The following is a 16,217-nucleotide window of genomic DNA, read 5'->3' as shown; positions in this document are numbered from 1 at the left end:
AGCCTGTGCGGATGATGTCATTACGGCACTGATACACATCCCATCCTCTGGAATTGCCGTGTCTGGAGACATTCACCAATCATAATACATGCGGGCGTCCCAATCCTTCGCACTGGCAACTCAGAGCACCCGGGGAATCACTTACGGTGTCTTGTGGGAGCCTTGAGCGAGCTTGGAGAATACCTGTGCATCATGTCAGATGCTCTTGGCCCGATTAAGAGGCAGAAATCTGGCGAGTGGGAGAGACAATGGCAGGAGTGAATCAAATCCTTAATCCCCTCCTTCACTTCGGTGAGCAGGGACCTGGGGAGCCAATGGGCCTGTGTGTGTGTGTGTGTGTGTGTCTGTGTGTGTGTTATTGAACCAAAAATCCTGTGTAGCTACTTACAACAGGCCTACAGAGATAAATAGTTCAAATTAGAGGCTTGCCTTCTTCCTCTTTGTAAATTAGCTGGTTAAAACCAAACACTGGCTCACCTCCCTCTTCAATCTTCCACCAAACACCATCTCTGTAGTCTCAAAGGTGCAACCGGCTCAAATGAACACCGTTAGTGGCATGCCCTACAGTTAATTAAGAAGACACTCCTTTTGGTTCTTTACCAGGTGTAAGCTAAATTGGAGTCTTTCTCCACTCCCATGCCTCCAATTAAAGACCCCACCACTTCCCCACTGTGCACCGATATGTAAGGCCACAGCACCTTCTCCCTTCATCTCCAAAGATGAGTCCACAGCAGTGTAGCTGGAGCACCTGGCGGGGAGCCTGTTTTTCCCTTTTGTCTCTGGGCTTCTGAGATGTGCGTGACAGTCTGCGCTTCTCTTTCTACCTCTGCGAGGATGGGCGTATGACAGAGTGGCACTGTGCCCGAGCCACTGTGGACCGCTCTTTTGAGTGGCTGCTTTGTGGACGGTCAATACACCAAGAGAAAGGACGAGGGGCGATGGATGATTTGAGGCTGGAAGGTGCACAGAGATGGATTTCTGTTTAAAAAAACGAGAAATGCCAGAAGAAACTTTTCTCACCCCAGGGTGTGATTTGTGTCGACATCAATGACCAAAGATGTAGAGTTAAACTGTGCACAACACAAACACACCCACACACACCATGAACTGAATTTTGCTGGAACTCGTCCCACTTGTAGTTGTTGTTAGTGCGTGCATGTATATGTGTATGTTATTGCATGATTTAGCTTTTGAACGGATAATCCTCCAAACCCTTGGTAATCTGGGTAAATTTTAGATTACTCTGTATCAACAGAGATCAAAATAGGCTCCATTCCGCTCTCAAATCTTCCAGGGTACACTTATCTCTTCTGGTGGTTGAACGATTGTGGCCAGAACACGGTGCTCAGCGGTGAACAGGTGCATGCGTGGAGTGGAGATACAAGACAATTTGTGTGCAGTTTTGTATTACAACTGGGAGTTTTTCTTCTTCTTCTAAAAGGGGCTGAGGGTGAGATCATGGCGCAAAATGACTACTGACAACTGTTTCGACAAAGCTTTAATGAGCATTTTACGGTCTTTGTCTGTATAAGTCCTTGATAGATTTTGTCTATTTTAATGCCAGAACTGGATAAAGAGTACATGCTAAAAGGACCAAAGGGTAGTGAAACGTGGACTAGATTGATGTTTGGCCTTCAAGCATCCAAAACCTTCAGTTAGATGAGAGCTCAAAGAATATGTTAGAGCCGGGATAAAAGATATTGGAAAGTCTGTCCTTGCTTTCCTTGACATTTTTTTAAAATTGCTGACAGGTATCGCAAGGCTGCGCCTGCAATCACTTGTAATTGTTCACCTCCAGGCTGTGTGTGTGTGTGTGTGTGTGTGTGTGTATATGTATATACACACACACACACACACACCCATGTATATCTATACGATGGGGGTGGATGGAATTGATTCTGGGCCACAAAAGCTCACTATAGAGCCTAATTTTATGAAACATCCCTGACACAGATATATCTGATATATGTGACACACCAATACTCACCCACCTTCTTTCAGTGGGACCCAGGCATGTTTTCCACCTACAGGTTTCTCTCTCTCAAACCACTATTGGAATACATTCAGTAACAAATGTGACTTTATAATGGCTCACAAATAGCCAATATGCTCCATGCATGCTAATAAGCAACTTGCTAATGGTGAACATGTGTCTTAATATAAAGGGTGAGCAGAAAAGATTCTGTTTACTTCAGACTTTGCTCTAGTGTTTGCTTTTTCGTGCAAATTACTGAATAACTTTACCCCAACAGGCCTCCGGAGATTATTTAGAAAAATCAATATGGGTGGAACAACACATGAGCCGTAGCAGGAGTGGCAAACGGAGCAAATATAGCCTGTTGCTTAGGAGTTAAGGCTGTTGTCTGGGAGATTCCTGCTCTGAAGTGGTCTGATCTCCCACATCCTGATCAAACTGTTTCATAAGCTCACCTTCAGTGGACTGCAAAAGACGCATGCGGCTAGTCATCTGAGAGGTATATGGTACGTTTAATCCACTGACAAAATCTATCCATTTTAATTTAGATTTTTTGCTATATTTGAAATGAGGCATTCATATTGATCCTTACCCAAGAATAATTCTGCTGAAGTGCTTTCAGTGAGCTCATGCATGGCAGGAAATATAGTTTTGAAATTTGGAAAGAATAACAAACAGAGTGCATTTTACTGCAGTCTTAAAAGTAACAGGACAGAGGTGCATAAAATGATGCAGAAATAATGCGTATAACGCACTAAACAAACCCTCTTTTACATTTTTACTTCTCAGGCTCATTGTCTCATACATTTTTAATAAATGTAAATGTACAAGAAATGTGCTGTAATCTACCGCATTTGTTTCTTCCTCGTCGATTTTTGTGTAAAACACAATAAGATTCAGCTGATCTCCAAGAGCAATGCGAAAATCTCCTGTTCTGGACACAAAGGGAATTGATGTGCGCCTATAGATAAAATAAATCCCATTGTGAAAAATGGGTCACACATGAAACATGCTTCATGACACCGGCTTGTGATCCCATTAAGGGACTCTCAGAGGGTCTGCTGGTGTCAAACAGAAGGCAATGGGAGTAAAGTTTTCTCTCTGACTCTTGGTGCAGAGGAGCCAAGTCACTCCATAAAACAGTGTGAATTTGTAAAGCCGCAGTCTCAAGGGAAGGGCTCGGGGCCTCCAATTTCTCTTCCTTGTACCTCTGACTTTTACTTTATTTTTTAACTACACTACACAGCTGTCACGGGGATTCAAAGACTCCGGGGGAGTTGTTTTTCATGAACAATAGGAAACTGAAGACTTTCCTTCCTTTCAGCCAGACTAAAGCAAAGCAAGATTAAAGACCATAATAAAAGATACAGGAGGTTTAATATTAATTCTAATATCTGCGTGGTATTATTGTGGCCATGCAGGCCAATAAAGAAATGCAGTCTCGTGATACGCATTTTGCGTCTAATAACTAAATAATGTTTTTTATTGCTCTAATAATCCGCACGTTCAGATTCAAATGAAAACATCCACATTATAATGCTATTAATCAATGTTTGACCACCTGTTATGGAACAAATAGAGACAAAATGGAAATATTAAGCCTGAAGTAGATAATGCAGCAACTGGAAACATCCACCTTCTTATGAATTACATACTGTCTCACAGATATCGTAAAATTACTTCTTAGACTAAATACTTTGGCTCTGTAGCTTTTTTTCATTTTTCTATACCATCAAAGTAACACTTTTTTGTATTAGGCAGTGTGTAAGTGCTTTATCTTCTGTGCTACTAATAGGAAAATCATTATAATAGAAAAACAGTTTGAGATTATTAAAATATCATGAAAAGACTTGATCATTTTCACTTCACTTGGATTTTTTTTTTTAGTGTTTTGGGGGTATTTTATGGCTACATTAATAAGTAAGGGAACTGAGAGGAAATGAGGGGAAGCAACATGTAACAAAGGTCCCCAGTTGCACCCGAGCAGGGACATTGTGATCATTGTTGATGCCTTAATCCCAGGACCTGGTTTTTATCCGGTCTTAGGGCCCAGAGTACTACAACAACCCTGTGCTGCAAGAGTTAACTTGAGGCCAATCTCACTCCATTTATATTTATCTTGCTTGCTGGTACAGTCAGAGAATTGCTTACGGGCATGTAACATGTACTTGTTATGAATTTGTTTTCATCTTGCAGATCAATACACCAATACTGCAAATAAAAATAGAAGAAAAGAGCGTACTTGGGTCTGACAAGATAGCATCTGTCTTGGGTACAAACTGGTCACAGCGTAGTCCATGGTAGCCCTCCTTACACCTGCGAGACAGAGGGGAAAAAAAAGACACATTTAAGATTCGAGGTAAGACAAACCGAGCAAGAAGAACAGTGTGAAGCTGACGGTGAGATAAGAGAAGTTGAGAGCCGGAAACGTAGAAAGGAGACTGAATGGACGGTAAAAAGCAGAGTGCTCACTGAGGACTGAGGTGGTGGAGGGAGATACACAGAAGCCGTGGAGAGGGGTGGGGTGAGAAGAAAGAGAGGAGGGGGAAGATAGTTGGGCTGGCCTAAGCAGCGCCTGCAGCTTCACTGATAGCACATGACTGACAGGAATGCCAGGTCCCACTGGAAGAAATGGGGAACTGGGATGGGAGAGGACTTGGCTTGATGCAGACGACGCAAGATCTACAGTGCGAGGGGAGGCTGCCACAGTTGGAACAGCCATATAAACAAAGTCCTGGCACAGTCCAGATATTTGCCTTCATCATCATCAAATAAATATCCCTGCACTGTTGATGCCTGCAGATCCCTCAGCAACTGTCATAAATATATCCACTGAAATTATGACATCTAAGGTTTGGCTCCGTATGTTGCAATATTTTAGATAAAAGGCGAAATCGCTGTATGGTCGTAAGATATACGCACGCATCGTTCTTACACCAATCCTGTGCTGATAACTTGAAAAAACATACTTGTGCTGTCAGAATAAAGATTATTTCAGAAGAACTTGTAAAGTTAGGCAAAAATTCAGGACACAAGTGTAGAGTTTTGGAGCTGTTCCTCAGCACTCAGCCCTAGTTTGGCACAATCGTCAATAGTTTCAGTCTCAAAGAGGACTTAGCCATTTTTTATTCTCATCTTCAACAGTGGCCGTACTGTGAGCACATTCAGTGGGCTGATCCATCCCTCTGCTCTTTCACGGCTTAGGGGAGACAATTGGAGGATTTGCTTTGATGTGACTGTTTCAACATAAACTTGTACATGAGTGAGTGATATGTCAGAGTTGTCTATATGTGCTCTAATCCATCAGTCGATGGCATATTGTCGGTAACCCCGGGGGGATTCGCGCTCGCACATTATCCATCAACATCTGTCCGCCGCATTTCCACCGGTGTCACCCATCCCACGTTTAGGATAACATATTAGATGAGTGACAGGCAGAAGTGGACCATTCAGTCTCACTCAGCTTGGCTTGACCTGATAGCTTGAAGAAAAATACTAAGGCAGCACAGCCAACAGAAAGCGGGCTATGTAAATCACACTGAGCAGCAGTGGACATCACAAGTTACTGCTTAAGGCGACTACCAGAGTGCAAACTGTGATAGATTGTCATCTTTCTTTATTTTTACATCTCGAGCTGCAGTTTCAGCTCCATTTGTTCAGTGCGTCTCGGCTCAATTTTCATCATTTCTTATCCTTCCTGTTTTCTCTATAGTGCAGCATGGAGCAGCACAGTGAAATACAGCATAAGCTGGCTGAAGGCTGACGGTAGCTCTAACACAGCTGCGTCCATTTTCACCTTTCTTTGCACCTGTTTGGTGATTTTATGGCAGGTGGGGTTGTGTCAAGCAAATTTTGGTGCTTGTTTTGGTGTAAAATTGCACATGCATTTCCACCGACAGACCGCCTCTTAGGCCAACTTTCAAACATCACTCAGTAGTGAAGCTTTTAGCCTGCACTGAATTTAATTTTTGGCCACCTGGAGGCAGCGGAAACCATCTGTGAGCACAACACTGACATATTATCATCTTGAAAGTTGATGTGGTGAGCTAGTGAGCAAACGTTGCATACTTACACATCCAGCAGACACGGATCATCATTATCATTCATTTGGACTCATGTCTCTGGCCACCTGGTGAATGTAAGTCCGATATTCGCTCTGCTTGTAGCTTTTTTTTTGCTCTGCATGAACTAAAAATTTCTGGCTCTTTCACTGTTAAATGCTTGACTACATTTGACCAGCGAGTCCCCAGTAAAGCTGTGGGCTGGAAAGCCAAAACAACCAGCTGAAAGAAGCTAGAAATCTCTGAACAGGTGAGTTGGGTGATCTCTGTCAGTTCCCTTTCACACCCCATTACAAATAGCTCATTGATGCACTGTGATTAGAAAAATGCTGCTTTAAAAACATTTAATTGAATTAAATGTTGGGCGTGCAGGGAAGAAGAGAGTTTGGAAGCTCTTGAGATCTCAGCGCCGTGCATAGTGATCAGCAGCCCTTTCAAGCCGCTGGGCGTGATCGTCGAATCGGCTATTTTGTGTTATGTGGCAGTAAAAACTCTCTAACCGCACCTTTAAACAGCAGGACTCATTACTGTTCAACTAACGTGTGAAAAATACCCTTGAAATAAACCCTCTAAATCTTAAACCTCACACTCTTTGTGTCATTTCAATTCCAAAGTAATAAGCAAAACACACAAAATCTCTATAGTTCTGGGCTCAGGCAACCAAAGGAGGGGATAAAGCACTTGATTCGTTCTTGTCATTGTTTCTCCCACAGCCAGACTTCTACCTCTTAATCAGCCTGGAAAAAAGGCAAATGCAATACCCTGCTATTCTCTACTCTCTTAACTCTACCTTTCATGCGCACACACACACACCAGATTATGTTACGTTGTCCTATAGAGCTTCACACAGAATATACACGATCGAAATAACATACTTTTGACTGAACTGAACAATTCTGGTCTGACTATTGCTGGAGATATTTTGGGGAAATGCTCATTAGAGCAGATGGTGACCAAACAAATAGAGGATTCAGTGTTTGCAAGTTCACAAAATCTTCTGATGTTAGTAATAGTTCCATATAAAGCCACGATCTTGATGCAGTGTACTGCCCCGCCAGGCCTGGTTTAATTCATTATTTGCATAATATAGTCTACAGCATGTTTAGAACTTCTGTGCAGAATATTATCAGTTGGATTCTTATGGTCATTGTTCATAACAAATCAACAGCCAACACAATTTAAGCAATCTGAAATAGAAGCATTGAGAAAAAAAAAATATGAGACAGCATACCCATTTAAAAAGTTCTAATTAATCACCATCAAGCTGGACCATTAAAACAGACCGAATGTTTTACTCTGAAATGGAATGTGCAGAAGAACACACCATATGATGCATAAAGCATGAGTCCAAATGACTAATGCAAAGATATCATATTAATTATCAAATTAAAACTGCTTTTGTATGAGAGAAAAGAAGTCCGGGCCACAGTGGGAGGGGTTTAAAATGGAAGCGAACCCCAGGAGAAGCTGGAGTTTTGACACGTGCATTCATCTTACATCCAGTGTTAAACTGACATGCCTGTGTTAACCTTTTCTGGGACAACTCGTCAATATCGCAGGAAACTGGGAAGCTTTGACTAATGTTTGTGTCACCGGTGCTTTCCGGGTAGCCAGATATAATCTTTAAGCATCGCCATGCCCTCGGTTAAAAATTGATTTCTTGATTTGCTATAAAACACAAGCACTGTCCCTTTTTTGTCAGCGTGCCAATCTGAGTCCAGCAGCCAATCATGTGCTGCAAACTTGAGGGTGGAACGCTGAGGCAACCATTCAGATTTCAAGGGTAAATCGTCCCTCCCCTCCCATGGTTTGGCTCTGCCCTACATCACACCTTCTGTCCCTGGGTGTGAGCTGAGACGCCTAGTTAGTATTCTGAATCACAAACCCCGAAGGCAGAATGCCTGTCTGGCTATCTGTTTACGTCTGGGCTTGCTTTCTGTTTGTCTACGTCTCCATCTCTCCCCTCCAACCATCTTTGTAGCGCTGCGAAACGAGCTCAGCCATCCCTCAATGAGATGCAAACAATGCTTTGTAAATGTGTTTGTGTGAACATGGCGTCGAATGCCTGAATGGATGACAAACAATGCAAGATAATGACGCGCTTTGAGGATGTGTTTGGGTGTGGATCTCCAATGAGGGAAACGGGAGAACAAGAGATTGTATTTATGTATGTGTGCGTTGGTGTGTTTCAAACAGGGGCAAATATCTCAGAGAGAGCCCAGATGTGTGTGTGTGTGTGTGTGTGTGTGTGTGTGTGGGGGGGGGGGGGGGGGGGGGGGGGGGGCACAAATGACAGCTTTCTCAAGTGTGTGTGTGTTTATATCCTGCAGCCACTGTGCATATGAGCAGCAGCTATAGACTGTGAGCATGTTTTCCCCCACTGCTCCAGAGCTGTCTGTGACTACCCAGCTGCTTTTAACACATGTTCCAGTCACAGAGAAAACACACCTCTGAGTCTGGATGATGACGGAGGGGTGGGGAGCGCTGCCTCATGACTAATCACCATCCTGCCTGTTAATTAGTGTGAAGAAAAATGGAGGATAGTTTGAGTGCAAGGGGAGGGAAAAGAGGTTCAAGGAGGAGAGAAGGGATGGGGATGCGATCATGTCAACCAAACGTTTCATTTACCTTCCAACGCCCACGCACACTCGCTTCCACGTGCCCTATAAAATAACTGCATATGAGCGACTATTGATGAGGCAGAGGGGAGGGACCGCAGCTTAGTGGAAGTGAGAACTGCTCCCAGAGCACTGAGCACTTACTGGCTGGATTAACTGTTTTACTTTTGGATGCACAATATGAGGTGGTCACTGACGGTTTAAACAAGACAAATGATGAAATACAGCATTTAAAAGGGGATTAATGCCTCACTTTAGCAGAATCTGTTGAACTAGGTGCAATAAAGTTCATTGTTCATGCTTAACCCTGGAAGCACATCCAAGGAAATGCGCCTCTTTTCTTTCTTGCAGAGACTTGCATGAGAACATCGATCCCACGCGTTAGCCTAGCCTAGCATGCAGATGGAAAACTGTGCAGAACCAAGAAATAGCTGCAGATATAACATGTTGATTAGTGAGCTTTAGAGGTGCTGTTGGGCTGAGTTTGTTACCCTTTGACAGAGCCAGGCATGCTAAGTCTAAGATACGCTCTAATATTAAAATGCATAATTTAGTGCACATACACAATGTAGCTTTATACGCTTTTTATATGCAATTAATTAAATAGAGAAATTGCTTTTTGTTTTTTAATGGTGTCTAAATTCTGAGCTGCAGTTAGCTGAAATAAATTCTTAAATACATGAGGGCAAAGGCTTTTTTAAAGAAACATATTAGCTGTATAGAAAATTCCATCTCTGATTAGAACATATGGCATCCTGTAAGGTTAAAGCCACTTAAAAAGAAACACTGAAGCGCAGTCGTTCTCAACATGAAAAGCTTTTCCCTCATCAACTTAATTGATCTTTGTAAATACATGCTTAGTCTGGATTTGATGGCAGCAAGTTGAGACAGGAGCAACAAAAAACTGTGGGCTGCTCCAAAAGCACCTGTTTGGAACATTCCACAGGTAAACAGGTTCATTGGTAACAGGTGATGGGCTTGGGTAAGGACAATGCTATCATTAGCTTGTCAAAATGAAACAAATAACTTCATCTTCTGGCATAAACACAGACATAATAGCAAACATAAACAGAAGAGAGACCGCATGCTGCTAACACTTGGTTTTTGATCTAATTTGTGCATGGCGATTGGGAGATGAACAGGAAGTATCTCCATTTAATTTGAAGCACACATAATGTTGGACTGGATGCATTTTCTCTTAATTACCTGACTTCTTGGAAATGGCTTTCTTCAGTCTCACTATCAAAGACAATCAGTATTTGGCAGCAGGGGTTCCCACCACACATTTACTGCACTGCACCAAGCCTTTTGACTCACCGCCACATTTCTTTTCGCGCACCAACTGGCGCACTGGATGCTGTTAAGTGTTACTCATTTGGGCGTTACCTCTCATTTCCATAACTTGACCTACAAGTCATGCATATTAAAACAAAGATTTGCATATGCATTGGGAACACAGATGCAATATTGTATTATGTTAATTGCAAAATACTGAAATCAATTATTTAAATTACATTCACTGTGCTGGATTGGCGAATACGGTGGTTTTTTAATTTGCTCAGCTTTGAGATATAGCACCTGCTGCAGTCCATCATACACACCTATTTTATCAAGTGTATAAATACAGACTAGGAGGAGGCTGAGGGCATGCAGTTGATTTAAGCTGCATTTGCTTTTCACCGCAGCCTAATTTTCACCACTGGGAAGGTCGAGATGACTGACTAAAATCCATTTTTTATGAGGAGAAAAAAAGTAGACCTCCAGTGATCTAATTTCTTTTATAATAAGAAATACACACAAACATATCGCGCGCACACACACACACACACACACACACACACACACACACACACACACACACACACACACACACACATTCAAACGCACGCAGCCATCCCTGCTTCACTCTCAATATCAAAGCCTAATCAGTGGCTGACACTTCTCTCATTGTTATTGATGGGGTACGAGGGAGGAATGGGCTATGAGTTGGCTGCAATCTGCCTGGATTGTTCTGTAGTTAACAAAAAAGAGAAAACCCCCCCCCCCCCCCCCCCCAAAAAAAAAACACAATAGAAGGCCAAAATGCCTCCAATAAAGACAGTCTCCTGCCTTGAGCCATACATATTTCTATCTGGCTTTTGCAGCAGTGCAGCGCTGAAGGTAGGGCGGACATGATTTATACCCTCAGCAAGTTTGATGGATGTCTATTACTATGTGTGAGCTGTTTACATACAAGAAAGATATGCAGCTGCCAGGATGTGTCTGCGTTCAAAACTTTAATACTACACCAAGAAGAGGCCAAAAGGAGGTAAAGCTAGACAAACGGCTGTCACTGAGGGACTTTTTCCTTCTATTCAGATACCTGAGAATATGTGGATGCAAACATAACGCGGGCAGAGTCAAATAACTGGCATCATAAATTTAGGTGGATTTAATTATGCTGATGACAAAACAGAGCATTAATAAAGCCATTTCATTTGCTGAGGACATGAAATGTATGATGTATGATATAAAGCGCGATAATGCTGTGATTAAAATCGAGACAGTCAGTCAAACAACTGTAGTCTCAGTTATTGCACATGCAAACATAGTTATTTAGAGTTTCATTAGGGTTCTGAGTAATGAGCTCTTTACTGACGTAGTAAATACACGATGAATAAACTTAAGGACGGTTATACTGTCCTCATTCTTTTTATAAGGCTTCACTACCTTTTGGAGCTCATCCCGCATACATTTTACCTTCCTGGTAAATAGTATTTACAGTAAATTGCATTTTCTTGAGCTGGATTCTGGTATAATTGCTACTGCAGTGTCCCCAATTATCATTACATTATCATCAGCTAAGACAGTAAACAAGCCGCCATGTCATTCATCAAGATAAACACACACTTACACAAATTCACTATCAAATGTCATCGGCACTAACTAGCAAAATAAAATATTTCAATAGGCGGGAGGCACAAGGAGGAACACAGCACACAATGTTCTGGTCTGGTGTGTCCTATCTACAATGCTCCAAGAAGTCATTAAGCTCTTGGAGGATGAAGACGTCCCGCCTTGTTTGCCTTGCACATCAGCGGGGCTGAATGTGAGACTGGAAGCTGGCACTGTATCACGCAGGAGTGCACACTACATCATGACGGAGCTCCCGAGCCGCGAGTCTGTAACAGGTGCTGTTTCAAAGGACTAGAGATAACAGAGGGGAAGAAAAGGGTGAGGGGAGACGGACACAGTGAGAGAGAGAGAGGGGGGCGCTGCTGAAGGGGATGTATTCCTCTTCATCTTCAGAGATTTCTTTTCGCTTTCTCCCTCCGGGTGTGTGTATGTGGGTGCTCGTGTGCATGTGTGCAAAAAAAATACTGGCAGACTGGGAAATTGCGTTCTGTTTAGAAGAGAATAATACTTTAAGCTGTGCTCTTGAAGAATAAGGATGAATTTTACCAGCAGTTCACGTAGGTTAAATATTCATAAGATTCACACTTCCAACCCGGTAGAATACTATGTGCATTGTGTACTATTAACCCCTGCAAGTCACCTTCCACTGGCACATTTTATTGTTTCATCTCCTATTGATTCATAATTTAAAAGTTTATTAGAAACAGTACTTCTATACTGGACTAAAAGAAAACAAAAACAGCAGACTGACTTTGCTGTTTGGAACAAAACGCATTTTCTGATGTATTTTCCTTTTATCTGTACAATATAAGCAGCGAGCAAGTCTAACACGGCACATAGAGGGAAGATAACGTTATCATCCATCAGCTCTGCTTATGATGATCATCTGGTTTGTTTGCGCAAGACTTGCAAAACATCATCAATTAATGTGGTCTATTCAGAGGTGCCACAGCGAAAGAATCAGCAGCTCGTGCTCCGCAGAATGAAAGCCACGTAGATAAGGGGCTATCACCTTGTTTCACTCCAGCTGTGCTGTAATCTGCATTGTGTTTGCAATGTCATATGAGTCACGCCATCAGCAACATCTTCAGGTGCTGGAGTCTTTATTAAAAGCAGTGCACATGTTCGCTTGAAAACTGACTGCGTTCGTTTGGGCCGATGTTTGGAGAAAAGACACAAATGAAGGCCCGAGCTGTTTGTGATTGAGGTTTGTCATCCGCTGAGCCCACAGGGGTTGCAAATTTACATAAATCTTAGACACTCAATGGACTCTTTAAAGGGACGAGAAGACAAGCTGCGACGCCTTTAAATTAAAGCAACACATTTCTCCATGAAGTTCACGAGGAGGGAGCATTATCACAAACTGAAATATCCCACTTCATTATTCAGTATGGTGTGCTGCTAACTCAAAAATGGCCAGAACGATGTGCCATTGTTATATTACACAGTTGTATAACAGTCTATATAGTCTCAAGGTTCTGGGTGCGACCTGGTTTGAGCAAGCTGAGCTGAGGGATGCGACGAGCGATAATTTTCATTATTGATTCATTATTTACACGATGAATCATTTAGTGTATAAATAGTCAGAAACTGTGAAAATGCTCATCGCAATTTCTTAGATCCCAGCGTGATGCCTTCAAATTGCTTCTTTTGTCCAACCGACACTCCAGAACCCACAGACTCTTCATTTACTGTCATAAATGACAGCATGTAAAAGCTGCAACCATCAAATGTTTGACGTATTTTGTGAAAAATGACTGAAACAAACTGTCAAAATAGCTGCCAATTGATTTTCTTTTGATCACCTAAACCATTAATGGCTGCGGCTCTAATATTAACTGTACTTGTTTGCCTTAACTGTACTTGTTTGCGTCGTACAAGAGCCCCTTCCAGTCTGACCAGAGAGACGACTGCCTGGCTGTTTTGACAAGGATCATCCCGACACTTGAAAAGACATCAAAGAGTTTATGAAAGCCGTCATAACAATATCTTCCTGAATCACCAGAGACATCACTGCGACTTCTATTATTCATCAGACTTCTCCTTTTGTGAGTGACCGCCAGCCACAACACAGGCTGCTGCACCCACGATGATGCAGTTTATTACGAATTCAGCAGGCGTGTCTGAACTGCATCTTGAGAGAACTTAATGTGATTATTAAAGAGTAATAAAGAAATATGGCCAGAAAGAGTCAGGGGAAAAAAAAACACTTGAGCCCCCTACTTGGCAACAAGGTGTGTAAAAGCTTATCCTCTTTGATATCATCTACATGCCCCTTTAGGAGTGGTGCCAATGAAAAAGCAATTAAGTTCAAGTGTGCTGCTTGGAGCCCTCACAATAGATACAAAATACAGTGTGACATAACTCAATACTTGTAAGTTATTTAGTTTTTCCTTTTATTTACTAACAGTATGTTTGATTCAACTTTACTTAAGGTGCCAAGACTTGTAGTAAGTGCAGCAGATTACATCACCACACAGAAGCGAGAGTGACCTGAATAATTCACCTCCTTCTGGTGGCTAAGTAAAGATGCATGTAACATCACGGTCTTGTCTGGACACATTGTGTAAAAGGGGGACTTTTGTCTTTGAGACGGTGATCCTCTCGGAGTAATGCAGATCACTTACATGTTATATGGAGGAAACATGACCTGAGTGCATTCAAACCTCGAATGGATTTGAGAGGTGTGATGTCGGACAGAGCTGCAAGACAACTCGCTTGAATTTTCTTTCCATGATTTCAATTATATATAAGAGACAAATCACCTTTGAAGACAAGTCATCAAAGTGTTCCAACGTACACCTGGTGTTACAGTGCAACCTGTTTTCGGACATTTATCCAGATCAGGAAAGAACGCCTTTTGATGCCAGGTGTGAACGCATTCTGATCGGATCTGTCTGACCACATGTGGAGGGGGTCTGGCTCGTATTGCGTTTGGATCTTAGGCAGGTGTACACGCAGTCTTTACAGCGTGCTGGCATCTGGATAGAACATAACATCAATACAGATACTCGCTTTTATCTAATACAAAATAAAGGCTGTTCAAATTTCGAGAGCGAGCATGTGAGAAGGCTGACAGAGACGCCCCTAATTAATGATTATACGTCTATTTTGTGCCATGAAAGCACCAAAAGATGTTCGACAGAACTGCATGAAAAATAGAAGCAATGCCAGTGGGAAATGAATGATGTAGAGGAAGAAATAATGACGCATGATATGTGCGAAGCTGCAACCCTGCCTTCTAGAAATGATGTTTACGTCAACTAATTTGCATTCATTATTATGTTTTCACCGCAAAGCAACTACGCCTGCCTGGATTATGTTTGGAAGCAATGTTTCGATGAGCGAATGAAACACTGCATTTTTATTCTGCGCTGGAAGGGGGTCAGGGTGGGTGGCGGACATTCGAGGTGCAGTACTGTGACACCCAAATCAGGGATTCGCATCCACACTGCTGTCTGTAGTTGGGTTAAGGCAACAAAGGCACTTTGGTGAAGGTGAGGGAAAGACTGTGATGTCAGTTAAATATTCATAAAAAATCTTTTGTCTCAAGTCACTGCCTCGATCTCTCCCTAATCAAACGCTGCCAGTGCCTAAGCATAACCATAAAAAAGCAGGCAAAGTGCACCGCAAGGTTGCCTGTTTTTCTGATCCGCTTAATGTCTTACATTTGCCGAATTTACAAGAGGCGACAAATAATTAATAATGTATCAAGACAGTGTTTCACAAACTTTATAAAGCTTCCCCAAAAACTTTGCTTTTGCTGCCGCTCATAGGTTTTGCTCTGGAAGTACTCATTCCCAACGAGGAATAGAATTCCCAAAGCGTAATGGTAAGCACGCTGCTTGTTATTTGCTTAGGAAATCTCTGCCACCATATCAAACCTTTATTAATCTCTATTTCCCTGCGTTTTCTTTTAATCTGAACAGTAATGGTTCTGGGGACACATAACGGAGAAGAGCCGATCCAAACAAGTGTTTCATTTTGTAAATGAGCGCAGCATTAAATGCAGACATCTCTTGAATATCATGAGGTGAGAGCGATGTTTTGCTGTAGACTAGCAATTCAATCTTAAAGGAGAAGGCACTGCCATTAAAACATGATTATACTGTGATTACAGGATGAGAGACTGTGGAAGGAGAGTGAGATCCTTTTTACAGTACGCTTGACTAACATTTGACACGACGCATCAACATTTCCTCAAACACTGTCATTATCTGTCTCCCCAGCAGCAAAAACATCAACCTCCGGCCGCTCACCTCATTTGAGAGGAGACCTTTGCTTTATATGAGACTCACAGTAACCCAGTTATCCTCCTTCCTGCTAGTACAGAGTGCTGCCTCCGTGCTGTTGCTTGGATAAAACAAACTGAGGACATCTTTGGCTCTGAGAAATTATGGTCCTCGCTATTTTTTTAAACAGAAAATGACGTAAAAACAAACATGAACTGCGTTCCAGCATCAAAATGCATGATACCAACTTTTTTGCACGTGTCAAACTAAAATTTCAGTCACTAAGATTTGAGCTTAATTTAAACAATGCCATTGCAAACCCCAGCCTTAGGCTATATAAACATGCTGTTCTTGTATCTTTGCCTTGTTTAATTACAAGAATACAAGGTAACATGGCGAGAGATAGAGGCGATTGACATGCAACATAGGTCATAGA

The 16,217-nt window shown here is 42.2% G+C and overlaps 1 protein-coding gene across 1 annotated transcript in view; it reads right to left on the bottom strand.

The window, feature by feature from the left end:
- nrg3b (neuregulin 3b) overlaps window positions 1-16,217 on the bottom strand; it is a 183,285-nt gene that overhangs the window by 24,667 nt on the left and 142,401 nt on the right. The window contains exon 3 of the mRNA XM_070991423.1: window positions 4,218-4,291. Coding sequence (XP_070847524.1) covers window positions 4,218-4,291 — 74 coding nt within the window. The remainder of the gene's footprint in view (window positions 1-4,217; window positions 4,292-16,217) is intronic.

This window comes from Chaetodon trifascialis, chromosome 21 (genome assembly GCF_039877785.1).
Source record: "Chaetodon trifascialis isolate fChaTrf1 chromosome 21, fChaTrf1.hap1, whole genome shotgun sequence".
NCBI lineage: Eukaryota > Metazoa > Chordata > Actinopteri > Chaetodontiformes > Chaetodontidae > Chaetodon > Chaetodon trifascialis.
This window is presented reverse-complemented; position numbering and strand designations above follow the sequence as displayed.